Below are 26,707 nucleotides of genomic sequence, written 5' to 3'. Positions count from 1 at the left end.
CTTTCACACGAAAACCACAAAACTTATGTACACCAATCATCAAACATTCTTGTAACAGTTTGAATAAATTTCTTCATATGGAGCCGCATGATTTTGATTGAAAACCTGGAGAGATAGAGGCATTATATGGATACACCAATTATTCGAGAACGACACTTTTCTCACATTTTAAAAGGCACGTTCTCTTTTTCATCTGCCTCTCTCATTTTCACTGAAATTTCTTGCCCTACGCTCAGCCAAACCAGATTCTCACTCCTATTTTAAATCCTTGCCTCGCCCCTCTTTACTATCAGATCATAACTGGTTGACCATCCTATGCAGAATGCATAAGGCCTCAACTCTTTACACCTGCTTATTATCCCCACTTTCGCCAAGAGTCAAAACAAAGATCGAGATTTCTTGGGAGACTGACCTGGGTACACATTGGCACACTTCTGTTTGGGATAAGATTTGGACGAAAATTAGAAAATCCTCCAGAACACCTAACGCCACACAAACTCTCTTCTTTATCTATAATAGGTTATTGTTAACACCAGCTTCCTTGCATATAATACATTCTAGTTCCCCAGCAATTGTTGGTCTTTTCCACTTTCACAAGCAGATCTTCAGCATTTACTCTTTTCATGTCCACAAGTTCTTCAGTTTTGGAGATCAGTCTGGTCTCAAATTAATACTATCTTTTGTACTAACATTCCCCTTACATTTGCAAATATTTTTCTAGGTAGCCTCTACACTAATTGGAATAAAACCAAAACACAAACGCAAATCATTGACCTGCTATTGGCTGCAGCCTTTCAGCAGATAACGAAAAATTGGAAGGATGCTTCCAAGCTTTCGTATTTAGCTTGGTGGTACTCTGTATGTCATAACCACAGACTTGACACAACTTTTGTATTTCCCATGTCTCTTAAACAAAAGAAATTACACTTATGGCCCCCTGTCACACAATGTTTGAATAACAATGCTAAAAGATCCTTTGCTCCAGTACCATGTATTCAAGAAGTTTCCCAACCCCCTTGAATTTTCTGTTTTGGCATTCATTCTATCATTTACTTAGTTTGATGCATTCTTTTTTATAGACGCATGCCTTTTAATTTTTTTAACCTGTTTCTACCCTTTTATTCTCGCCATGGATTTTCTGTTCATGTATGATTACCTGCCTATGTGCTATCAATGATACTTTTGTAATGTTTTTATATCTTTTTTCTTTTTTTTATATTTTGATGTTTTACTACTCGATACTTTGATGATTCCTTTTTGACATACTTTCCAGAAACTTATCTTTTGAAACTTAATATGATCCTTTTCACTACCACTGTCATTTTGCCCCACACCATGCCTAAACAGTGCTTAGTTTGTTAAAGGTGCAGGTCCCTTGTTAGGAGGCCACTGCAGTTTACACCACAGATTGCAACGGTACTTACACAACTACTAACCATAAGACTGAAGTGTGCCAATTCAGACTGTTCGAGACCGCCAAAGCTTTAAGAATGGCTTGGGTGGTAGGTATTGGTTGTTTTTAATGTATATTGAATCAACAAACAACAGTTTTTTTGCTTATATTTAAATTACAAAAACAGCGCCACCAAGTAGCAGCTGTCATAAGTGCAGGTTCAGGCAATTAAGTGCCAGTGCCGAGCACTGGAAACCACTGGCTCTAATTAAGCACTGTGCCTTACAGAAGCCTTTTGCATGTTTTCCAATGCTGTATCGTGGTATGAGTCGAAGCAAATGCTCACATTTTCAATGAGAAAAAGCATCTATGTTACAGTGCTACAGAATTGTGAGAAAGCCCATTCAATGTAGTTTGGAATATAAGAATCAGACGTATTTAGAAACAGGAAAGGTTGTTCACTTGACCCACACAGTCTGCAAGTTTACACAAGTTCTGCTTTACCTGTAATTCCAGAGTGCGCTGAGAAAGCTCTGTGAAAAGCATCAAGACCTGCCTGTCCCACAGAAGTGGGCACAAGGCAGTCCTCAAATGGAGGGACCATGTTGTAGGAGTTGCAATGCTGCATATTCCTCTGAGTGTCATTGTAATGCGGAGGACAGAAGGTTTGCAGTTGGCCATAAAAACCTAAAAGTAGAAAAATGCAATATGTTATAATTTCCCTTCAAAATCAGTTTCACAAAAGGTGAGGTGCATGAATTTAAAAACAAACGTGCGCATTAGTCTGTAACTTGCTAATGCACTATGCAACTTCATGACAGCATAGTGCACTTTACAAGGGCTTCCTGGGTCAGATTTAAGAATGGCCTTTACATTCAGTAAGAAAACGCTGTGCAAATTGCCTGGCTTTGCGAATCTAAAGTCCATCTTTGCAAAGTACAAAATGTTGATTAGAAATCACTATAAATATACTACGAAGAAATGTGAGTTGCAAGTGAAAAAAGTGTCAAGAGTCTGACCCCAGTTTTTGTGATTCACAAGAAAAAGTATCAGTGCCTTGCGACAATCCCTTATGTGTTCACAAAGCATTCAATGGTTACTACCTTCTGTGTTGGAGCACTTCTACTGTTTAGAGAGCATAGTTCGCTATGGAGGAGAGTAGGCGTCATTCCTCTAGTACTGCTAAATACTCACCAAAATGTTTGTTTGTGTGTATATAATGCTGCTTTTATACTCCAAACCTAGTTTGGAAGCAACAGACTAGTGGAAAAGGCTAGAGCCCAGAGAACAATACAGTTGTTTCCAAGAGTCAGACAGCAGCAAAGTTCTAGTGCTGTATGGGGTAATGTCCTCGAAGAGAGAAAGTTTAGTTTGTACTTGAATTTCAGGTGAGATGCCAGTCGGGACATTGTTTGAGCGCATAGATGGACAATGTTTGGCTCCTGTTTTGTTCTTCTTGTACCTTTCATGTTCAATATAGCAATGCCCTGGCTCCTGGTGTAGCATTGGCCACAAGAGGCGGTTGGCTTCAAGGCCTGGTATGCCAAGGTGCAATTTCTGATCTCCTTGTAGGTGGCAAATGATCTTGTAGGTGATACAGGCTTGAAGGGGACACAATGACATTTCTACAGTGTTGGAGTGAGGGGGTTGAACTTCTACAGACACTTGATGAGACTTACCACTGTGTGAAGAGTGCGTTTCAGGAATGTTGAAGTGGTGTCTGGAAGGACATTGAGCAATGCATTGCCTCCACTCAGGTGGGAAAGAACTTAGCCATGCACAGCTGTTCTGAATTTGAGTTCTGGAAGAAAATATTTTTTCTCCTGGAGGAACAGTTGGTACCAAGCAGTTATGGTTTTCCTGGTAATTTGTTTTGTGTTTATGAAGTCTGTGTTGAGACTGAATCCAAGTGATTTTGCACTGACTGTGGGGGGTGAGGGGGAATGAAAACATCGAGGTTCATGCCAGAGATAAAGGGAAGACAATGTGGTTGTTTAGTACTGTTGGTGAAAGAGAGGAATTGGGTCTTTATTGGTATGAGATTCATGTTGGTATTTGACAGTCAGTTCTGGATGAGGTCATTTTTTGAGCCACTGCATGTCATTGGTTCAGTGGGTTTTGTAGTACAGATCAGTGTCATCAGCATATTGAGGAACGTGTCCGACATACACAGCTCATACGTTCAATTAACAATTCGTCCTTCTGCTTCAGTGTTATCCAACGATGCTGCTTGTGTAGACTATTGAATAGTGTGACAGAATTTTGGACCTAATTAAGGCAATCTACTCATAAACAAGTAGGCCATTGCTATATATTTTTGATTGCTGTGAAATAGCAGTGTGCATCCTTTTATATCTGACAATGGGGGTTTGGTGGGAGACGGGCTTGCCTGATCTGGCCTGGGCTTATCGGGTGGGTGGTGCACCCCTGTTGACGCTCAAAGCATCAATTGAGCAGCTTTTGGGGTGGGCAGGGTTAAGGTCATTTTAGTTAGGTGTGGGGATGACCTCTTTGGCCTTCGACACACCAAGGGAGATGGTGTAGCTTAGCCGGTCCCTGTAGAGAGGCCAAAGGTGGGGTGATGTTCAGGATTAATATCAGTGGTGTCTAGTCTGATAGGGTAGGTTAGGTTACATTTTGAGCATGGCAAGTCCAAATATGGAAGTGGAGGCTCTATAAATACTTCAAAAGGAAGGTAGGGAGGACATAGTAAAAGCAGGTATTTTGGAACAAGCCTGGCTAGGCTTTAATCATCCAAAACGGGTGTCGGCGATGGAAGAATAAAGCAGCTGTTTTGGCCTGCTCCCGTCGCTCATTAACACAAACAAAATGCTTGTAGAAAACGTGCTGGTGGGAGGAGATCTGTTATGTGCTCTAAAATTGGTGATGAGGCTTTGGCCACAAGATAACTGCTAGTAGTGAAAGCGCAGGTATTGTTGGTGGCAGGCGATCTGTAGCAAGGGACACCGTGCCTTTTTAAGCATTAAGGTGTGTCCCTCAAAGAAAAAGTGAGTGGAAATGGCAGGGAGCCCTGGTTATGGGTGTGGAGTCTGGTGATGGGCAGCAGGGGGCAGGAGCGCTGCTGGCAAGTGACAGCATGTGTCATTGTGGAGAGGAAAAGCTGTTAATAGCTCCCTTTAAGATGGCGGCATTGGTTTGAGCTGATTTTTAATATTGAACTCATAAGGTGAGGAGAAGCACTCGCAAGTCATGAAAATCGTGTACAACAATTAAAACAGGCAAAAGTTGCATACAGGCATGCAGTTCCACTGGTGAACAGATTGGTTAGCCCAATGAATTGTAAGGTGCAAAGGTGGGAGGTTTAAAAACAGAGAGTTGACTCCCTGTACGCATGTTTTGAAGGATGTCCAGGCTGTTAATAGGGGAATTTAAAAGGAGCTTCCATGTGCAGGAAAGGGGCATACCAGAGTTGAGGTGGGCTTGTCAGGACAGTAGGTTTGGATTCCCACTGATCCAGTTGCAGAAAGCAGGGCACAGCGTGGAACAGCTGAAGGGGCTTCTGGGTGTCTCGTGCCATGCCTGGGTGGGTGGCCGTATCAATTCTGATGTCTGGTAAAGGCAAGAGAGTCTTAGGCTGAAGAGAGTGAAGGGTCCTCCCAACATGGAGGGAGTGATGATGATTTTAATGATGGTGGTGTGGGTGACGAAGAGTTACAGAGTGCTAGTTTGGTTAATTACAGCAGAGTGAAAAGTGGGGTAGATGACAAATTGCTGGATTATGAGGATGATGATGTAGAGTTGGAGGAAGGGGAAATTGTGGAAGAGGAAAATTATTAGGGAAGAAGGAGAAGGTTGCTGAGAGGTGTTCTAATGGAAGGAGGAGTATTGGTGTTTTGCAGGAGAGTGATGGCAACTGGTAGAGTTGGGAGGAGGCCACAGATAGGAAGTGTGCACAAAGACCAGCAGTGGAACAACATAGCTATGTCTAGGTAAGAGTGCAGGAACAGGTATGGTTGGCCCCACCACACATGGGGGGACAGGCCAATTTTAAGTTTGGTGTCAGTGGGAGTTGGGAGCAGTCCTATTAAGGTGGGTTCGACTGAGGCGTATGGGACAGCAGGTAAAAAGCCTCAAGGCAAAGATGAGGTGGCTTTGTCTTCGAAGTCAATTAATAGTGTAGGGGAAGGTAAGCAGCAGGCAACTGCAATTTCAATGGGCGATGAGGGGAAGGAGTCATCAGGTGAAGAAGGTAGTGGGGCTAGCACGGGTGCAGCGTTAAGACAAACAAGTTACCCTACATGGGTATATCAAAGCCGTTAGGGAAGCATTTGACACAAGCCAGGATGGAAACATTTTGGAAGTGGGAATTTGTTGATGTATTTAAGTTATTACATAGGGAAGTTCAAGCCCAGGAAGGCTCAAAGGAGGAAGAATGGGAGTTGGCACGCCACCCCAGGGGGCTGACAATGATTGAGAACTGGACATCTGCTTTTTTGATTTATGCTAGTGATCTTTTATGAATGCCATCTGGAGCGAAGCATCGCAATGTTTTAATTTATGGATGTGGTTTGAATAGCGCAAATGGATTATGGGGGTTTTGGTTGGTTCTGGTATGATGAGGAATTCAAAGCACATTTCGCAGTGAACTTAAAGAAGGTATGTTGGACATAGATAAAGAATTGCAGATTCAGTAGATGAGATCAGCTAGGCTATTTCTGTTGGTATACACAGAAAGCAGTTTGCCTTTGCACTGTAAGCAGCTACAGGGAAGTTCCACCCAATTTGGGGAGGGCATCTCAGGTAGGGGGCAGAGGCAACAGAATGAAGTTTGCTGGTTCTTCAATAGGGGGAAATTGCACAAGATCACAGTGCAGATTTAGGCTTGAGTGTGCCAGCTGTGTGGGGGAGGCCCCCAGTGGTTCAATATCTGGGAGATATCCAATTTGGTTGTAAAGGAACCCCATATGAAGGGGTGAAAGGGGCAGGGGTCGGCATCAGTTGATAAAAAAGGTGCCTACTGCAATTGAATTACAAGCTTTGAAGTGTTGGTTGCAATTTTATCCGCATAAAGAGGAGGATAAATGTTCGTTTTGGGGTTTGTCAGAATGTTTCAGGCTGTGCTATCAGGGTTCTAGGACAACGCGATGGGGCAATAATTTGAGTTCTGCAATTGAGAACTCAGAAGTGGCTATTAGAAAACTCAACAAGGAGGTTAAGAAAGGGAGGATTTTCTATATGGACATTGGAAGATCTGACAATTCCTTTATTGGGGTGGTGCCTAAGAAGCAACCAGGGAAACTTGGGCTAATTCATCATCTGTCTTGGCCGATAGGTGAGTTGGTTAATGTCTTGATAGCTAGCGTTGGTGGGGTTTTAGAAAGTCAGTATGTACTAGTGAGGTTAATTAGTTTCATAAGACATTTGGCCTAGGTTTGTTGTTAGCTAATGTTACAGTTTCCAGATGTGTTCTGTTAAATCTGTTTTTACCCTTTTATATGAATGAGTGTTGGTATGCGTTCCATCTCATCCAATACAGGCTTAGGGGGCTTGCCTGGTCTCTCCCTGGGCTTGTTGGGTGGTTGGTGCTCCTGGGATGATGCTCGCAGCATTACTTGAGCAGCTTGTGTGTGCAGACAGGGTGAGGGTCATTTGAGTTCGGTGTGGGGATAGCCTCTTTGGCTGTCGACAGACCCAGGGGCAGGGCATAGCTTAGTTGTTCTCCCACCCTCCTTCTCCATTTGTATTGCAAAAAGTTCAAATTTTATTAGGGGAACTGACAGCTTTGTTTATTATTTCTATATTTAGGGTTTTAGTATGGAAGGCCTAATGATAGGGTTTATGGGTTTTGCTCCTGTTAGGCATGTCTGGTGCTGTGTAGCGTGGCAAGAAGACAATTGTTAGATGGGGACCAAAAGAGGTGTGAACACAGCTCAGGGAGGTCGAGGATATGGTCAAGGAGCAAATGGATGAATGGGGTGAAGGTAACAGGGCAATGTTTTCATGACACCACTGGGGACTAGAGGGAAGAATGTTGAGGAAGGGGACAAGGGAATTTAGAAGGGTGGATGGGGTTTTAGGAAGTCGCTATGTACTAGTGAGGTTAATTAGTTTTGAAAGGCATTTGGCTTATGTTTGTTGTTGGCCAATTTTACAGTTTCCAAACCTGTTCTATTAAAGGGGCTTGTTTCCCTGAGATATGAGTGAGTGACGTCCTTGCCTCACCCAAGGACATTCATTTCACTGGGATAAAAACCTTCCTATCAAAATATGTCACAACAACCAGCTACACGTTTATTATGAGAGTAATAGTTTGGAAACAAAAGTTAACACCAGTGCATCCAACCATGCCCATTAATACAGCACTGCTGCTAAAAATGCAATATATAGAAGTGTAATATTTATCATCATCAAGCAAACAGTCTGTGAGGTGATGCCTAGAAGTTATGCAATTTTTGTCTTTTAGAACTGACGAAAATGAAATCTTTGTGACTGGTACATCTTTCTACATTGAAGTCAATGACCAGTGGCATCTAGGTATGTGTGATGATTGGGCACGTGGCTTGGCAATTAATGGCTGGAAGGATGTAAGCTCAATAGGCAGAAAAAATACCAAAAGTAAGAACACAGAGAAAAAACATTCAATGTTTTACTTTCAGGATTTTGTTTTAGCTGCTAATGCTGCTGCAGTGAACTGCAAAAAGGCAAAATAGTTAATTTAAAAATAGAAGGGTAGAAAGATGTGATGTCACATTAGTGCGAGCGATCTACCTCGTGAAACAATAAACTGATCGTAGGGGAGCATACTCCTGTTCCCCACCACATCCCAATGGTGTAGTAAGGGGGCGGGGGCATGAGTTTTGGGGGCCGCTCTTACCTGCGGCCATCGCGGGGCAGCAAACGCAGGGATCGCCAGCACCCCCTCCTACACTTACCTACGGCAGGGGCGGCAAACGCAGGGACCGCCATGGGCGGTGGAAGGTCTAGCTACGCCACTGCCACACCCTGCCTTCTCGCTCCAAAATTAAGTCTTTGCACTTTTGGAGAAAAAAAATTGCACAGATCATATTGTTTTTCTCTTGATATTGGATTAAAGTCACCCATGAAGCCTAATTTGATGAAGTGGGCTGCCAGCATTCCTTGGTCTTAGTGGAAATCTGGAAAACATCCAAGGACTCCAAAGAGCATGTAGTTGTCTTCAGTTCAGGCAGATGTGAAGAAATCACAGTACTGTCTGTCAAGAACTATTTCATATGTAAGTTTGTGGTACCAACCATTGGGCACATATTTGATGTAGAATTAAACTATTTTTTAGTACAACACTATGTCTTGCAGTTTGCAGTCACTTTTTAGCACCACTTTAGGGAGATATTTCCTTTGCTTCTTTAGAGCATTCTTGGCAAAGGCTTAGTATGAGCTTAGCTAAAGCACATATATAAAAGTATCTTGCTACTCAACCATGTAACCCTGTCAGGTGGGTTTGTTAGACATAGGTTCCAGTTTGAGGTCATGTGCTGTGGCTCCAAGCTCTCTAGTGTTTACCTAGGGAAGACAAGAACTCTTACATAGTATTCATAAAGTCATTGTATAAGTCCACATATTCAGCTGCAGCCTCCACACTATTTTTGCTTTTGTCCTGAGGTTTGCCTGCTTTTTTAATTTTGGCAGAGTTTGTTATGCCTCTAATCCCTAGGGACCACTCAACTGAAGATCTGGTGCTCCACGGGACTCTTGATTGTCCCTTGGACTGAGGACACTTCCACTGGTCTCTCAAGCCTGTAGTAACAATGGGCAGTCCCTTTAAAGTCTCTGTGCACTCTTCCTGGCTGGTCCCAGAATTATACTGCTTTGGGTAACTGGTTGATGCTTACCAGGGCCGACTTTAGCACTGGTGGCGCCCGGTGCAACAATCAATTTTGGAGCCCCCACACCCAATGACCACCTCCTCGGATTCTCTCACTACCACCGGGCAAAAGGGCCCGTCATCTCTCCAATTATAAATTATTGCTAAACACAGCAGCGCCTCCCCTGAGGTCAGCGCCCCCTCCACAGGTCAGCGGCCGGTGCGGCCGCACCAGTTGCACTGCCCTAAAGCTGGCCCTGATGCTTACAGGCCAACATTTTTAAACTAAGACACATTGGCCTGGGCGGTGTTTATTTTATAATGAGTTATCATGAACGTTATGTCCATATATATTGCAATAATAATCACAAACTTTGTGTATGAGACATAGTTTCTGAGCACAACTGTTGTTCCTATTGTTGAGGTTACCCTTAGCTGATCACAAAAACCTTTTTATTTGTACAAATGAAGTTTGCATTTGAGAGGATTTATTTGCCCAGAGGTAAGCACAACACTCCTGCCCTGCATCACTTTTAATGTTATTGCTCCTACCTCTTCTCTAATTGGAGATATCAGGTGCCTTGTTAGCCTGCACACTAGCTGGATTGATAAATGCCTCTGGGTATGCTCTTTTGCCCTCTGTGCTCTAACACTATTGTTGCGATGGGGCAGATTGCAGTATACTCTCCTTCAACACAAGTGTCATTCACTTATTAGAGTAGAGTAGAGCCGCCGACTCAGATTCCCTAGTAACCGCAGGTGATGTGATATCAACATTTTTAAAAGCTGATCACTACTATCCCTTAATCAGGGATTATGATATCTTTCCTGTCACTGTTCGAAATTTAGTGGCACTTGATTACTGTATCATTGCTTCAGTGTTAGCCATTGTATTTCTTTGTTTCTTTCATACAGTATTTGGTGTTTGCGATCACCTGTATTATGACTATAGTTTTTTAACGTGACAAGTAATAATCATGTTTTGCTGGAAGTGGTCCCCAAATTTATAGTACAGTATTCACAACCAGGTAGTGATCACAAACTCCAATATACTTGGGAATATTGTTTGATACATCTAATCACCTTGCCTGTAACTCCATTATGCTGCTTTTGTTTTTCATGTTTAGTTTTCATGTGTTCATACTAATCCAGTGATCACCAGTGATCTGTAGAGTTTCTATCCAAGGGGTCTGATTTATCAGTCTGCTGTTTTTGCATGAGCTTTTAAAGCTTTTTGGATTGAAGTACTTTTAAAGGTCTGTCCTTTATTGTACAGATATGTACAGTTTGTGGGATATTTATTAAAGTGTTGTGCCTTTACAAAAATTCATGCCCATGCCTAGACATTAACAAAAAACCAAAGGGGGAGGGAAGAGGTAGTGCTCCAAGAGCATAAGAGGCGGATACCTCCTCCTCTAGTCAGAATATATTAAACAAAGGGATGCACCCTTATGAGAAAATTGGAAAAAGGTGTCCTTCCAGGAATCGTGTGTCTCCTACGTTCAAGGAAAGCACACAGTTTTGTTAAAATACCCCTCACCCACCAAAAGGGCCCTTGGTGGCATGCTTCATCATCGGGGTCTTCCCGCCCCGCTGCAGGATGCGGCGTGCTGCGACCTACGATTACGTGTGAGCACTGATTTAGACAATACTATATGTGGTGTACCACACATAGTATTGTCTAAATAGGTGCACCCACGTAGCCGTAGGTCACAGCACACCACGTCCCGCAGCGGGGCGGGAAGACCCCAATGATGAAGCATGCCACCAAGAGCCCTTTTGGTGGGTGAGGGGTATTTTAACAAAGCTGTGTGCTTTCCTTGAACGTAGGAGACACACGATTCCTGGAAGGACACCTTTTTCCAATTTTCCCATAAGGGTGGATCCCTTTGTTTAATACATGCCTAGACATTGACATCATTAATACAAATTATTGTTACTGCATTTCCTTTTCATGATAGCCATGATTTGTGCACTTCTTACTATGCATAGAGCTATGTACTAAGATAATGCTAAAGTGACGTGTCTGTACAAAAGCTCATAAGCCTGGTTGCACATTTACTTCTTTGTTGCAGCTGAAATAACTGTGTTACAGGAAGTAACTCACTTCCATACCACTTTCTTAGAGCTAAGGTTTGACTGTTCATCCACATCCACGCAAAAAGTCCAGAAAGATTGAAAGGTCTACTTTCGGCACAGACTGATTGCCCTCGGTCTTGGTTATTGGGAAACACCTGAACTGGTACCTTGGAAATAGTTCTGTTTTCGTTGGGTCTTGGGTATTAAAGATATGCTTAACAGATCACAAATATGAGTCTAAGAGTTATCCCAAAAGCCTGGAGGGTAGTAATGACATGAGGGAGAAGAGCTTTTCATAGACAAAATGTATTCATCATAAGGCATTGTCATAAAGCTTTTGCATTGTCCAGCGCATACTTTCAAGATGTAAGAGTTTACAATGAGCATCATCCTACAAACATTTCTATTCTAAGGGCACACACTCTTTATTTTCCTCCAGGAGACATATATGTGTTTTTTGACTGGGAAAAGATATGCCAGAGAGATCGAAATGCATAATATCAAAGTCCAAGACATTAATGTTATTGGCTCCTATTCTGTTTGCCTAGAAGAAGATGGTGCTGATGTTTTAGATTGTAAGATAGTTTAAACTGATGATCCTTATTCTCAGATGACTGGGAATGGTGTCCTTAGATCCAAGATAGTCACTGTCAATGCTGTCAACAGTGAATAGAGAAGCAGTGCTCAGATGCTCCTAATATCACCCGGCTTTGACCTGATGTCATCTATAGAGGAAGCCAGTATCAAAAAAGACTTCTTTAAAGAAGCACTTTATAACTAAAGAGGCTTGAAAGGAAAAAGATGAGGTAATATCTAAACTACGCCAGCCTCCTCTAGGCAGCTTCCTTGAACATATTTGCCTCTTAGAAGGCAGCATAACTGCTGGCATGGAAAGGAAGCCTTTGAGGATCATTGAACAGAGATCATCGACTTCTTTCATCTACTAACGTGTAAGCAATGTAGGAATGAATGTTTAAGTCAGGCTGACTGAAGTTGACCTGAAACATCTCCCTCAGAAACGGATTTAAAGGAGCAAAAACGTGATTTATACAAAAAGATGCCTGACACAGCTCTTGTTCCTTCTTGTTATATTACCTATCTGGCCAGCATTTCATTTCAATTCCAATGTACGCTCTCATCCCCTCCTTCATTCACAGTGTCATTATTGACAAGATGGTGCACACTTTGAAAAGTACATACCCCTTCTAAGAGTAAATAATTGTGAATACTGAGTAAAATTGGCGGTAACATCTAATTGAGAGAACAATAAAATAAATAGGAAATCTTTAAAAAACACAAGATGTCAAATAGATTGCGAAACCTGGTGCTGAATTTATGAGATCCTCAAGAGAAGGCGGACACATTTTATCACTAGGAAGTGGTTGTTTTGGGCAATGTTTGGTTGAGGAAATTTGAGATCCGACCGGCTCTCTCTAGGCAGAGAAATGTAAAGTGCTCTAATGTTACACAGCGAAAGAGCTGGAGGCAGGAGTATTGTTCAGGGTTCAGGCTCCGCTCAAGTCCTCATTCTTCTCAACTCGGCAGTCTCTGACTTAACAGGTACAAGTGAAGCTGACAAGGATCCTAGGGCCTGCTAAGAAAGACCATCTACTCAAACTTACAAAGATAACAAGGGTAAGACATTAAGTAAATGCAATACCAAGAGTGTAACAAAAGCATGACATCAGCAAACGACATGAACTTTTCACCTAATCAAAGGAAAACATCATTTGAATAGTTTGTGATTCCTCCTAGGGTGCCTATCACAGAATCTTGAAAGTTTCTTTTTAGATTGAAACTTGGAAGAAGGTACGTAGAAGGGAAGCTGCTCCCTTAGGCAATTCTCAAAAATAGCGACTGCCTTTTCTCGTCAAGTGAAAGCAGTCAACCTCAGAATGCTACTCGCCTTTCCAAAGCGATGACAATATCGCTGACTGCATCAGAAATTTGCCATAGTCACGCCTTTGGCTGACAAACTTGAAAATGATATCCAAGCTCAGCTCAGCATATCAGTAATAGGATTCTGAGGGTAATAATGGGTCTGCCTGCTGATGGAAAGCATTGTTAGAAAAACTCCTGCCCTAGTCACGGCGTAACACACTTTCTATGCGACGCTCTGGGCGTATAAACAATGTCAGAATAGAACATTATGGAGGAAGTTCCCGCAGATCAAATTTCTGTAATAGAAAAAAGCTCTTTATTTGAAGGACATTTCATTCTGGCACTGACGCATCCAGGTAGTCTAGAGCCACAGCGCTGTACATAAGGCATTATTCACTCAGTATAAATGACACCCGATAAAAACGGTACTATGGTTCAACTCACATTAGGCTCCAATGCAAAGAATAGCACCCTTGCATAAGGAGTCAAGGTCTATCCAACCATTGTGGCCTAAATAAACATCTGGATAATGACTGGACTGCATGATTACCTTTAACAGAGAGTACGACTATGAAAGATAGAATTCAGAATTGAAGTGGTGGATGCATATATGCATCTTTGTGGAACAATGGGGTGAATACATCTATATCTGTGTGCATGAGTGGCTTTTTTTCAGTTTATTATATTTCTTTCGGTGCGGAAGTGTGGCTTATATTCATTTTAAAGACACCAAGAAGAAAGTTCATTATGTTTTATTTATGTTTATTTTGAAGCATTTTATACAGCCGAATACACTAGGCCTGGGCTAAAATTCCGTTCCGCTCACGGAAATTGCGATAATTTGACATTTTCGAGTTCCGTGGAGAGCGCGAAAATGTCAAAATTTCCGCAATCTTACCGGAAATTTTTTTCTTGCTCGCGCTGTAGAAAAATACATTCTCGCGTGCGCGTGATCGCCTTACCTGAATCCCCGCATTCGCTGACAAGTTTTCCCGATCCGGTCGCGTTCTCCACGAGATGTTGGATTGTTGCTAGCCATTTGCGCTGTCTTGCGACAGTTCGCGCCCGCATTAACGTAATTTGTCACGCGATCACGTCATTCGTCGCGCGATCACGTCTTTCTTCTCACGATCATGCACCACGAGACTATGAGATGATTGAGATCTCACGCCCGTGAGCAACCGCATGGGTAAGTTGGCGAGCCACGATCAGGCAGAAAAAACGTCCGCGACTTCGCGATATTTCTGCGTGTTTGCGGAGATTTTTAACATTTTCGCGATAGTTTGCGAAAGGGAATTTCGCAAATTCCACCCACCCCTAGAATACACCTTATGGGCCTCAGAGCATTGAAAGAGTAATAAAAATGTATGGATATCATTTTAACAGAGGCGGCTGTTAGTAGTGAATACACGTATTACGCAAAGCAAAAGAAGCCACAGGTTGAAGAAAAGTAATGTGGAAGTGTTCAGATTAAATGGAAGTAGGGTTTGTAGCTAAATATTAGCCCACAAGATTGAGAACAAATGCAAGACAATTAAGTGCTTGTTAGGTTGAGGACTACTTGCCACAGAGGACATTAAGGATAGAATCCAGTAGCAGTGGCACATACTAATGAAAGTTAGCATAACGAAAACATTAGAGATAGACTGTGGGCCTCATCTACATGAAAATGACGCATCACTGCCCCGCAAGCCATTTAACTGCACCATGCTGCGCAGTTTTCAAAGCACAGGGATGCATCGCATTACCAACAATACGATGCATCCCTGTGCTTTTCCCTGCGCTGGTGCACAATTGCCTGCCGTGCACCAGTGCAGGCACCCTTGTGTCATTTTGCAAGGGTTCTTGCGCTGCGGGATGATTGTTTTTATGCAGAAAGGGACACCTTCCTGCACAAAAACAATCCCTCATGGCATTTTCCTCTTTCTATGCCTGCTGCATTATGCACGCAGAGAAAGAGGAAAAAACAAGGAGAAATAAAAGTATTTCTCCCATTGCGCAATTCCACCCTGTACGGACACAGGTCAGAATGCAACTACCTGCCTGTGTGTGCGTCCCAGCCCGGGGTGTGCTGCAGCTGCCTCAACTTGCGAAATAACAGTACAGAGTGCATTAAAGTTGCAGCCCTGACCTAAGTTGATACACATGGCAAGGTAGGTACAGACTGAACCTGGGCTGGTACACAAGGAAGGGCAAAAGCAGCTCCGATCTGGGCCGATACACACAGCAAGGAAGATGCAGTCCTGACCTGGGCCAACACACATAGGAAGGTAGATGCAGCCTGTCTCAGACTGTGATTCCCCAAAAAATGCAGGGGGACTGGGAGAACCTCTGCAGCATAAATTGATCCTGGCTTCTCTCTCTCTCTGACTCTCAGGTAGTATCTTTCTGGGTATTCCTCCGGCCAGGAACGCATTGGGCTTCTCTTCCTGGATAGTCTCTCCTCCTTCAGAGCCAGACACATGCCTTCCTTCACTCAGCAGGCAGGAAGACTTCTAGGCACTAGACCCTCAGTTTCTCCAGCAAAAAGTGCAGACTTCAGGTAATGTCCCCTCACCTCTGGGAGACTGGATGCTAGTCCGACTCCAGCCCTGGACACACAGCAGTCCTTTAAGTTTTCTGCAGAGCGGACCCTTACTTGGTCATGAAGAACTTTGAACTAGAACAAAGTGGGATGGTTTGGCCCTTATATTTATATACATTGTCTAGAGAGGAGATGTGGATCCATTGCCTCAAACTGCAGAAATGGGTTAGAGTGGTTCTCTTCCAAGTGCCCTTCTCCAGCTGTTGTCTGTGGTAAGTGATGCTTCTAACAGCAGGTAGCACTGGGACTGTCTACAAACAAGAGCACCCACAACATGGGCACAATAACGTATGAGGTTTCTGCACCTCACTGTCATCCAAGAACAGACGAAGGAGAAGACTTACATAGAAACTCCCTCAACTGACTTCAACAACAGAAACAGCAGTCCCATCCTTCAATCCTGCAAGTTACCAAATGGCAGAGCTCATGAAGAACTAATCAGTAACCCTGTGCTACAAAAATCTTTATGGAATTTTCTCCATCCTCCTCATTTGGGTGCCTGGCTCCACACTCTGGAATGCAGACAGTACACTACTGCTGTCTGGGGAAGCTGTACTTATCCTCCTTCTTGTGACATTATAACCCAGAAATATCCATAATGGATCCCACTGGTTTCAGTGTTCATATTCGTACACAGAGACTTACTGCTACCCCTGTGCTACACCCACAGTACACATACAAACGCACTCAACATACATACAGGATATCAGAACAAGGTTCTGAGTTTTCACCTAACAGTGGAACTTTATAGAAGAGGGGCCAGTAGTTCACACTTTCTCATGGACACAGATAAAAATTTCTGGTCAACTAATTGGGATCCCAAAACATGGTATGCTGCCACCACAGCCTTATATGCTAAACCTAAGACTGGGGCAGTAGTTGCTTGTCTACTCTAAACATACACTTGGTGCACCACTCCAAGTCACAGGAAAGGTCCTAGGTGTCACAGTGTCAAAGACAGGCTTAAGCCTCTGTTAGCATGCTAGAGTAGTGTAAAGCCAATGTTAATATCCTTGAATACCATGTAATTTCACACTCTGATATATGCAGGCCCGACTACAGACAATACCAATAAATGCAATGTTGATGCACATCATAAAATGTGCTCGCATAACAACGACGATACCAGCAGAAACAATGTCAATGTATGCCATAATGTATGCATGCATAACAATGTCAATAGCAGTAAAAACAATACTGATGTACGCTATGACAACTGCACGCACAATACAGGGGATGTCGGTAAGAATTATATCATTGACTGCCATTCTAATTGTGCACAATTTAGTGAACTCATAAACTTTCTGTCATATTCACCCAAGGTGACCTCCCCATCAACCCTGAGTCAGAGATACGTGGTCAGATAGGCCATGCGACCCAAACCCAAGCCTACCGACTGACAGGTGGGGTTACACTTAGCCCAAAGACAGACGAGCACGCAGGGAAAACCCTGATTGATCCCACAAAATGGCCTCAGTTCCCAAAATACTGCAAAGATAGATGCCACATGCAGCTAGGAACACTTAGCCAATCAGGACACAGCTTACACGCCACACTTAGTGATCACGGGCTCACACTATCTCTCCCAGAGTTTGAGATCCACCTGTGTCCCCCTATCAGACGGTTGTACTTTTTGTTTATTACTAGGCCAAGAATGCTGGATCGATTTATTGTACCTCATGAACAGTATAAATGATGGACCAAACCTTCTGTACAACAAGAGACTTTCTTCAGATGCTACTCTGTCGATACTCTCTCAGTTTCTGTGTTTAATTAAACCAACTTGGATTTTCATTTGCTTTAGGTAAATTCATATATGTGCAACACCAAAATAAAAGCTTGGATACCAATTCTCATGCAGTGGGGCACTCAGGGCAGGTTACATGCCCGTATAGCATGCAGGGGATATTTCCGTACCAATAGGGAGCAAAAACAAGCATTGTAAGACAATAGCAGGAAGACAGAGATGATAATGAAAGCTAAGAAATGACACCTATTCATGCAGTGAAAAACAAAATAATCACTAGAAAGGCAGTACATCACGTGCACTCTAGCCCCTCCATCTTCCTTCACACAGGTGTCATTTGTGATTCGGGACTTGCACTCTCTCATCAGCGAGAAGAAAAATGCTCCTCATGCATGTGCGATCACATTTCTGAGAATTAGTTCATGGGCCATCTCTTCCACCACTTTATTTTCATGACAATATCTCATTTGTTCCAAGCAACCATTATATATTTCTATTCGAAATTCAATTTAAATCTATCCATCCCTCCATCATCCATCCAGGCCCACCCACCCACCCACCCACCCACCCACCCATCCATCCATCCATCCATCCATCCATCCATCTATCTATCTATCTATCTATCTATCTATCTATCTATCTATCTATCTATCTATCTATCTATCTATCTATCTATCTATCTATCTATCTATCTATCTATCTATCTATCTATCTATCTATCCATCTATCCATCTATCTATCTATCTATCTATCTATCTATCTATCTATCTATCTATCTATCTATCTGTCTATCTATCTATAAATAGATATAGTATAAACCACTAATATTATAGATATCTTTTATAACAGCAACACAGTGCTAAAATCTACATTTTTTTACCTCTTCACGCACTTTACGATTTGTGAAATAATAACTTTTTCATATTCTATTTAGTTCAAGCGAAGAACAACCCAGTGCATTGGCTTGGGTTTGGGGCTATCCATCAGGCCCTGAGCCAGCGGGTTTCCTGGGTGCTAAGGGATGATGAATCACTTGTTCAGAAATGTATTTGAGGCAGCCATAGCTGCACTCTGCGGCTCCTCCTTTGTAGTCTTACCCATGGCGCTGTGAAGAAATCAGAACAGTCAGTACTTGGGAACCTCTTCCCGTAAAGTGAACACAATGCCATTGGCTGGGGCTCATGGCTTCAATAGCTCTCTGCAATGCTGGTTCAGTTTAATTGGGAGCAAGGGCAGCCAGCCTGGTAATCGTGATGGCTTTTTACAGCTCTCCAGGCCCCTCCCACTCCCAAGAGATGCCAACCCGGAAATGACTGTTGGGAGAACAAGTGGAGTGCTTGAGTCTTCCAGGAACTGCTTGTAGGACATCTTCCAGCGGGTTTAATGGCTTGTTTATAGCTTCTGGTGTCTTAGGTTGCTAGGAGCTGTTTTTTGAAAAATTACTTCTTAATAGGTAACAGACTGGTAACCTTATATGTCTGGTAGCTTTACCAGTCAGCAGGGCTTGCGACGGCACATAGAAATCACAGTTTTGCTCACTTGCTTTAATTTTTGTCCACAATAGTGCTAATGCTTCCCAATCGTCGTCCACAGAAAATACCACCCGGATGTCAAAAAGTAGGGTTTGAAGTGCAGTGGCACTTGAAGGTACCCTTTCAGGACAGATTTGTCCACCTCCTCTTAACTGTTGACGGGCTGAGGAACATATTGCAGCGAAAAGAAGCAGGGACTCAGCGATACACGTCTCTGATCAAAAGAGCACTGAGCGATTGACTTCGTATATGTAACCCTAAAGGGGTATTGTATGTGCTACGTAATCTGTGGCAACAAACTCCAGCAACCTTTTTACTTACTTAATGTCTCTTTTTTTGGGTGACTCTTGCGTTTAGAGTTTGGTGTCACAAAATCACAACACAATAAACTAAAAAAGTGTACCGTTCCGGGATTAGGTTCCAAGTTACTATATTAGATAATCGGGTGCTGTCAGGACAGTAGAAGTGTTAGTTTATTGGAGTACAATCCATCAAGCTACAAACTCATTTTCATCTAGGTATACGACATCAATAAAAAGGTTGCCCTAAATTACATATTTCGTGACAACCCCTTTAAATTGTAGTCCAGCGCTCTCTGTGTCCGCTGTTGATGGCACATATTGCACACGAATATCAGATTTATAGTCTTAGTGTGTAGTGCAAAAAAGCTCCCAAGCAGAATCAGAAACAATCCCTGTGCTTTAGGAAGTAAAGCTAAGTAAAGCAAGGTATCAACAATCGTTCAGAAGACCCTGGGGCAGATTTACAAGAAAGTGATGCATCTGCAGAGATGTGTCACTTTCCCTGCGCCACCCTGAGAAACCCGTGCGCCACCATGGATGCGCCATATTTACAATACGGCGCATCATGGTGCAAGGATTGACAGATGCGTCGGAAATTCTGGCGCATCTGTTGCAGCAAAAATCACGCATTGCTAGATTCGTGACGCAAGCACAACGCAACTCCAGCACTGCATTTTGAGGCCTATTCCCACTACACTGCGTAGCTCCTTACGCCTGCTTCCAGCAGGTTTTGACGCAGTGGCGTCCTAGAAGTGACAGAGTGAAATCTTGTAGGTTTCACTGCGTCACTTTTACAAGGCTTTCCAGCGTGGGAACACCCACCCTACATACATTATACCTGACGCAGGTATAATGTGATGCAGGGCTTTACAACGTGACGCATCTCCCTAGATGCGTCACGTTGTAAATTTTTTATGCTGCCGCTGCATCGCAAAAGTGATCCAACGGCGGCGCAAAAGTGTCGCAAGGGGCTTTTAAATCTGCCCCCCTGAACTTTAGCAGCAGTAGCTCATAAAATATAAAGACATATATCGTCAATCTAATTACATAGTGGTGGCTAGGGCCTGCTGCACACCACAATCTAACTGCACGATCAAAGACTGCATAGCAGTGGCTGTAGCCTGCAGCACACCACAATCTTACTGCGCGATCAAAGACTGCATAGCTGATATGAGGTGATTTTTCACAATGTCATCTTCGCCAATATAGGTGAAATGGCCACTTCTGAAATAATGATTTACCATGCTCTCTGTCACATAACTATGTTTAGATACCCAAACTACTTGGCAGGAAGCAGTTCCAACATAACCACAGTCATTTATTCTTGGCAAAATTATTTAATCTTCTTCTCAAACAAACAACATACAATATAATGGCGTCTATTTCTTCTTATATGCTGACATGAAGAGGATTCCCCAGTTTCACAAAGGGAAAGGGGAGAACGTTTTAGATTTACTCTTCTAAAGTTTCACAAAGGTGGAGTAAAATTCTCACTTTTTAGGAATGGTCTTAGAAACAGCTTTAGCTTTCTTGTCAAGCTATTGTTTTCCCCACAAGTATATATAGTAAGGGCCTTATTAATGAAAACTCTTGCATCGCTGTGTGAAAACAGCGATGCAACAGTTTTCACTGCACCCTCCTTGCGACACGATGAATGCGCCGTATTTAATGTAAGGCGCTCCATGTCACAAGCTGTTACAGATACATCAGTATTTCTGACTTATCTGTAGGCACAGTTAGGACTTATTGCTGGAGTGTGTCACAAAAGTGACGCAACTCCAGCAATGTGTCCTTTCACATGGGGATTGCCCCATGTGAAAGGGCCTGCGTCAGTCTTGCTCCTGCTGTGGGGCAGGTGTGAGATTTTGACGCAGTGGCATCCTAGAAGTGGAGCAGTGAAATCTGATTGATTTCACTGCACCACTTCTACGAGGCTTTTTACGTGGGAATGCCCACCTTGCATACATTATACCTGGCGCAGGCATAATGTAACGCAGGGCTTTACATAGTGACGCATCTGCTTGGATGTGACACTTTGTAAATAGGTCGCAGCATGGCGCATTTTGTACACCACCGGTGTGTCACAAAAAGTGATGCAACGGTGATGCAAAAGTGCCTCATAAATAAGGCCTTAAGTATACATACATAGAGGGGTTTTGGTCAGCAGGCTTCATTCTTTGGTCTGTTGAGACCTCATTCACATTGCAATGGGTCTGTAAACTTTATCTATTGGCTTCCTTCACTTTGAATGACTGCACAAAGCCTGTGCACATTGTACACATCTGCCAAAAACTAGTTCCTTTAAGTTGCAAAACTAGTTTAAAGTGAGATTTTTAATTTTTGTTCATTTATTATATCAACTCTAATGCCAGCGAATTATTTTGCCTGCACTCATTTTCAAAGTTTATGTCATAAATTGTTTACATGACATTGTAACATTGTAACGATTTGAGTAATTAGTTATGTGGTAATGTATTCTTTTATCTATCACAATGAAAAAAAATACATAGGTCAATTGTAAGGCATGTTAATTAAAAAAAATCTTTAGTAAAACAGCTACACTCTCACGTTTGAATAATGCCTATTGAAGAAAGACAAACATCCTAAAACATGTGTCTAAATTTGCTTGCAGCACTAGTAGCACAAACTATGGTGACAATTAAAGACTTTTATGAAAAGTGTCAAATCGCTGGGGGTAAACAGCGATGCAACACTTTTCATTGCGCCATCCTTGCGACACCATGGAAGTGCCGTATTTACACTACGGCGCTCCATGTTGCAAGGATTGCACAGATGAGTCGGGAATGCTGATGTATCTGGTGGCACAGTAATGACACATTGCTGGAGTCTCGGCAAACTGACGCAACCCCAGCAATGTGTCGTTATACATGGGGCGAGTCCACATAAAAGCCCCTGCATCACTCCTTATGCCTGCTTGAAGCAGGCGTAAGGATTGTGATGGAGTCAAGTCGTAGGAGTGGTGCAGTGAAATTTAATAGATTTTACTGCGCCGCTTCTACAAGGTTTTTTTACGTGGGAGAGCTCACCCTGCATGCATTATACCTGACGCAGGTATAATGTTGCGCAGGGCTTTACGAAGTGATGCAATTGCCTAGATGCATCACTTTATAAATAGGGTGCAGTGTGTTGCATTGTTTACGCCACTGCAGCATCACAAAAGAGTGACGCAGGGGTAGCGCAAGCCATCATTAATAAGGGCCTTTTAACAGAAGTGAGTGTTATCAAGCACTGCATTTACCACACTTCATTTAGGCAAATTGCATGCTGGTATGCAAGGCAGTGTGCTCCTTCCCTCTGGTTCTGATTGGCTCGTTGCTGGTTTAATGTGCAGACAAGCTCATTGGGATATTCCTGGGCTCTGGGAGTGGTACAGAAGCCTGAGAAGACTGTGAGCAGAATTGCCAATATCCTCACATTTAAAATGATGCACTCTACTGAAGAATGGCAAACATCCTGAAACACATGTCTAGAGATACACAGCACTGGCTGCACCGACAATGGTAAAAGCAAAAGCTTTCAACTGAAGTGTGTTTTATTCAAGGACAGCATTCACCACAATACATTTGGGCAAAATGTGTGCTGGTATGCCAGACAGTGTGCTCCGTCACCTGTTGGTTTGATTTCTTTTTTACTTTTACATTTTAATTTAAAGCTACGGCAGACACATTTAGGTGACGCATAATATCTTTTATCGATTTTTGTTTTTTAATTGTAAAAAATGTCCATGAGTGGTCCTGGAAATCCCAGTTTAGATTCCCAAAGTACTCACATGTATACAATTTCTGCACATAAAATATGCATCACACTCTTTCATCTGTATAATCAGAATGCACATTTTTATATCTATGTTTAACTTATTTCTTCTTCTAGTGAGAAAATAATTTTTTGCAAGCACTCAGTATAGAGGTGTTTCGTCATCATTTCAGTCTTTTAAAATGCACTTACTCGGGCACTCGACAGAAGCAGATTTGAGTGAGTATCCAGGAAATGAAACAACCGACAAAATGTTTTTATGTGTTCACTGCATTTTTCTCAGTATATCCTCAAGGATGCCCATATTTCTGCTAACAGTACTAAACGTTATGCAGTTCCACTTCTGATCACAAATCGCAAACATTCCTGAGCTGTGAATTCAGATTGGAATTTTACGTGTATAAAAGACTATTATATTCCCCTAGAATGTACAAAAATGAATGTAGGTACACAAAAACATCTAACAATAGGGCTCGATATGTTCATCTAGTTACATTATTTCCAACACATTCCTACCTGTGTTTCTTCCTTTGTGTTTATTTTTTAGCCTTGACAATGGCCCGAACAGGTGAAAAACAGACATTGGCGTTTCTGAGAAGCCCGAGAGATATGTAATTGAAATTAACTTTCAAATCATGAACTAAAATATTACTGTAAGATTGCATCAAGCCGAGTGCAGCCGCATATTTTCAAGCACACCAATGTGAACCTACAGCTTTAGAACGCTGGAAGGTGTAAAGTCTGCCCTTCAGACCAATAATTATTTAATTTTGGAGCATTTCTAATTTTCAGGAAAATATTTAACTGTAAAATAATAAGAATACGTGGTTGCAAAAGATCACACAATTTGGTAAATGGAGTGATCAGAATTGATCTCATGAATCCTAGTTCCACATCTTGCAAAGTAGAGTAGAGATCACCAGCCCACCACCACATTCACTTTTAGTCCAACCAATCGGCGACTCACTATGTTCTTGACAAGCAAAGGATGCCAGCATGGAGCACTTTATGCAGTCGAGCACCACAAGAGTGGCACAGCGAATGTCCAGAAAATCCTTTATAGGCCTTGTCTGAACAGCGCATGACCTGTCTCTTTGAGACATACTGTTCTCTAACAGTGGGCTTAGATGCTGCCCCTTACTTACCATTGGTTAGATTTAGTGCAGCTCTCATTTCCTAGCTTCTTATTGGACAGCTGACATAGGCTTCCTTCCTCTTCATGTGTTTGTCCCTCCCCTGGAGCATCCACTGCTCATTTACCTCGCTTCTGTGTTCCTCCCACCCACCAAAACTCTGCTGTCAATCTGTTTGTCCCAGCCACTCTGTCCTGCCGTTGTCCGTATGCTTGGCCCCAGCCCCTCTCTCCCACCCTCCAGTGTCATCTTGCCCCTAGCCCATGCTTCCCACCCTCAGTTGTCCTCAGCTTGCCCCCAGCCCTTCCTTCTGACCCTCCATTATCGTCAGCCTGCCCCCAGCATTTCCTTCCCTTCTTTGTTCGTGTTACCCCACAACTTGCTCCACATACCGCCACCCCCACAATTAACAAAAAAAAATGCTATGTTGCAGCCAGCTCTGCATTTGTCATAGCCCTTTTATTTCTACGCCTTCCCTCTGCTTTACCCCGCCCCACACAACCTTGCTGCGTGTTGCTTCTCAGCCCTTTGCCGCCCCAGCAGAAGTTATGGCCACATCGTAGCATAGCACTTTTTTATTTGCATTTTAATTTCAAACATGATGCACAACAAGGCTAAAAAACATTGACAAAGCCAATAGCTCTCTCCTTTTGGTTTTGTAAGTGCTTTTTACATTTTGTTCAGTAAGAATGTCAATGTTTTGGACCTGTTCACCTGTTACATATGCTGGGTAGGATGAGTGATGTCTGTATAGATGCATGCTCTCACTTATCTTAACTTCACAGCTTATGAAAGGTCAGCATTGTAATTTATCCTGATTAGAAAGTCACAAAAAATTGATTTTGAGTTCAGTTTTGAGAATCTGTTTATTACTAAACATTGTATGTAGTACAGACTGCACGTGTCCCCCCCTCTGCTCAATCTGACATTATACACAGTCTAATGGGCCAATTCACGAATGTATTTCTGATCATGAGAAGTAGTACTACAGGAGAACTCTATTACATACTATCCAATGCGTTTGCAAAACTCCCGATTAGTAAAAGTGTAAATGAAGCACAGTCCTTTCTATTTGAACTAATTGTAAATGTCTATTCCCTTAAAATTCCCATTTTAGATGCTTTGGGGCCAATTCACAAAAGAGTATGTTAAAATGTACTACAGAAGTCCTACTTTACATACTCCAAAGTGCCTTTGTGAATAGGCCTGTGAGTACCCATCAGTTCCCAGGATGTGTGCCTTTAAGGCTGGGATACTGTTTACAGATCTCGTGTTGTGTTGGTGGGCACGCTGGCTGCGGCATTTTCTTTCTTCTGTGGAATAAGTAATTTAGACTCAGCCGACAAGTTTAAGACCACATATTGAGACGGGAAAATCCCCCCATTGTTTGGAAGCAGATTGAGCTGAGAGTTCAGTGGCTGTAGCAGCAGCCCTCTAAATCATTCGAAGCAGCTTATGTGGACATTAGCAGGCAAAGCACAAAGTATGAGTAAGTCGTGTAGGTGCATATAAATAAGCGTCGGCACTAACACGGACAGTGATGAACCACCTGCATGACATTCCTTTAATATACTGAAACCAGGAGTAAATGGTGGGCTTGATTTTGAGATTAAAACATGTTAAGTGCCTGGCAAAACCCACTAAATCGCCTTCCTCTTCTTTGATTGTCAGTGTTTTTAAATTCCTGTTGCTGAACAAATTAGGAGCAAAGCAGCCTGTGCAGGTAAGAGTGGTGGGGCTGTGGTGGGAAGGGGGGATTTCGACGGAGGATGATGAGGTAAAATGAAATAAATAATGAATTTTCCCTCTTTGTCATCCGTCTTAATCCCCCCCCACTCCCTCCCCCCCAGCCGGCCCCACCGCTCCTACCTGCACAGGCCGCAGCTGATTAGGAGTTAGTGCAGGGATCGAACATCGAGGGGTGTGACCGCTGGCGGGGCAGGCCTGAGCCTGGGATGTCACAGTTCTTGGTGCAGTGTGCTTTCAAAGCCCTTTCAAAGGGGATGGCACCTGTGTGCATGAATAGAGCATAGTTAGCTTCTCTATGGTGAAGCAGCTCTAAATACCAATGGATTTCTAGGCGATGGCCACTTCTCCATACATGGAACACCAAAGACCCTACCACAAACAGAAGATCTGCAGGTGACAGCAGCAAGATTTTCCAGACGCGGACTTAGAATCTCCTCTTCATAAATGGCTGCATGAATTTTTCACTGGATTGCAACAACCATTCCTCAACTTTAGGAGGCACAGAAATCCCAGCTCTATTGTTCGCGGAAGATACCCTGTTTGTGTCTAAAACACCGCAAGTTGAGAACCTTTTAACTAGGTTTAAATTGTTTTGTACCAACCATGGTTTGAACATTAATACCAAGGAAACTAAATTCATAGCAATACATCCGCATAGGCACTTTAGAAGGGTCGTAAGCTTAGAGGGTGGGAATCTCGAGAGACTCTTGGTTTTTGACTACTTGGGAATTT

At 42.8% G+C, this 26,707-nt stretch overlaps 1 protein-coding gene across 2 annotated transcripts in view; it reads right to left on the bottom strand.

Moving 5' to 3' along the window:
* GLIS3 (GLIS family zinc finger 3) overlaps positions 1-26,707 on the bottom strand; it is a 773,572-nt gene that overhangs the window by 14,262 nt on the left and 732,603 nt on the right. For both annotated transcript variants that reach the window (XM_085632942.1, XM_085632943.1), the window contains one exon: positions 1,898-2,080. In XM_085632942.1, the coding sequence (XP_085489068.1) occupies positions 1,898-2,080 (183 nt within the window). The remainder of the gene's footprint in view (positions 1-1,897; positions 2,081-26,707) is intronic.

Source organism: Triturus cristatus, chromosome 2_1 (assembly GCF_964204655.1).
Source record: "Triturus cristatus chromosome 2_1, aTriCri1.1, whole genome shotgun sequence".
Classification (NCBI taxonomy): Eukaryota; Metazoa; Chordata; class Amphibia; order Caudata; family Salamandridae; genus Triturus; species Triturus cristatus.
The sequence above is the reverse complement of the archived record's forward strand: the minus strand, read 5'-3'. Positions and strand labels throughout refer to the sequence as shown.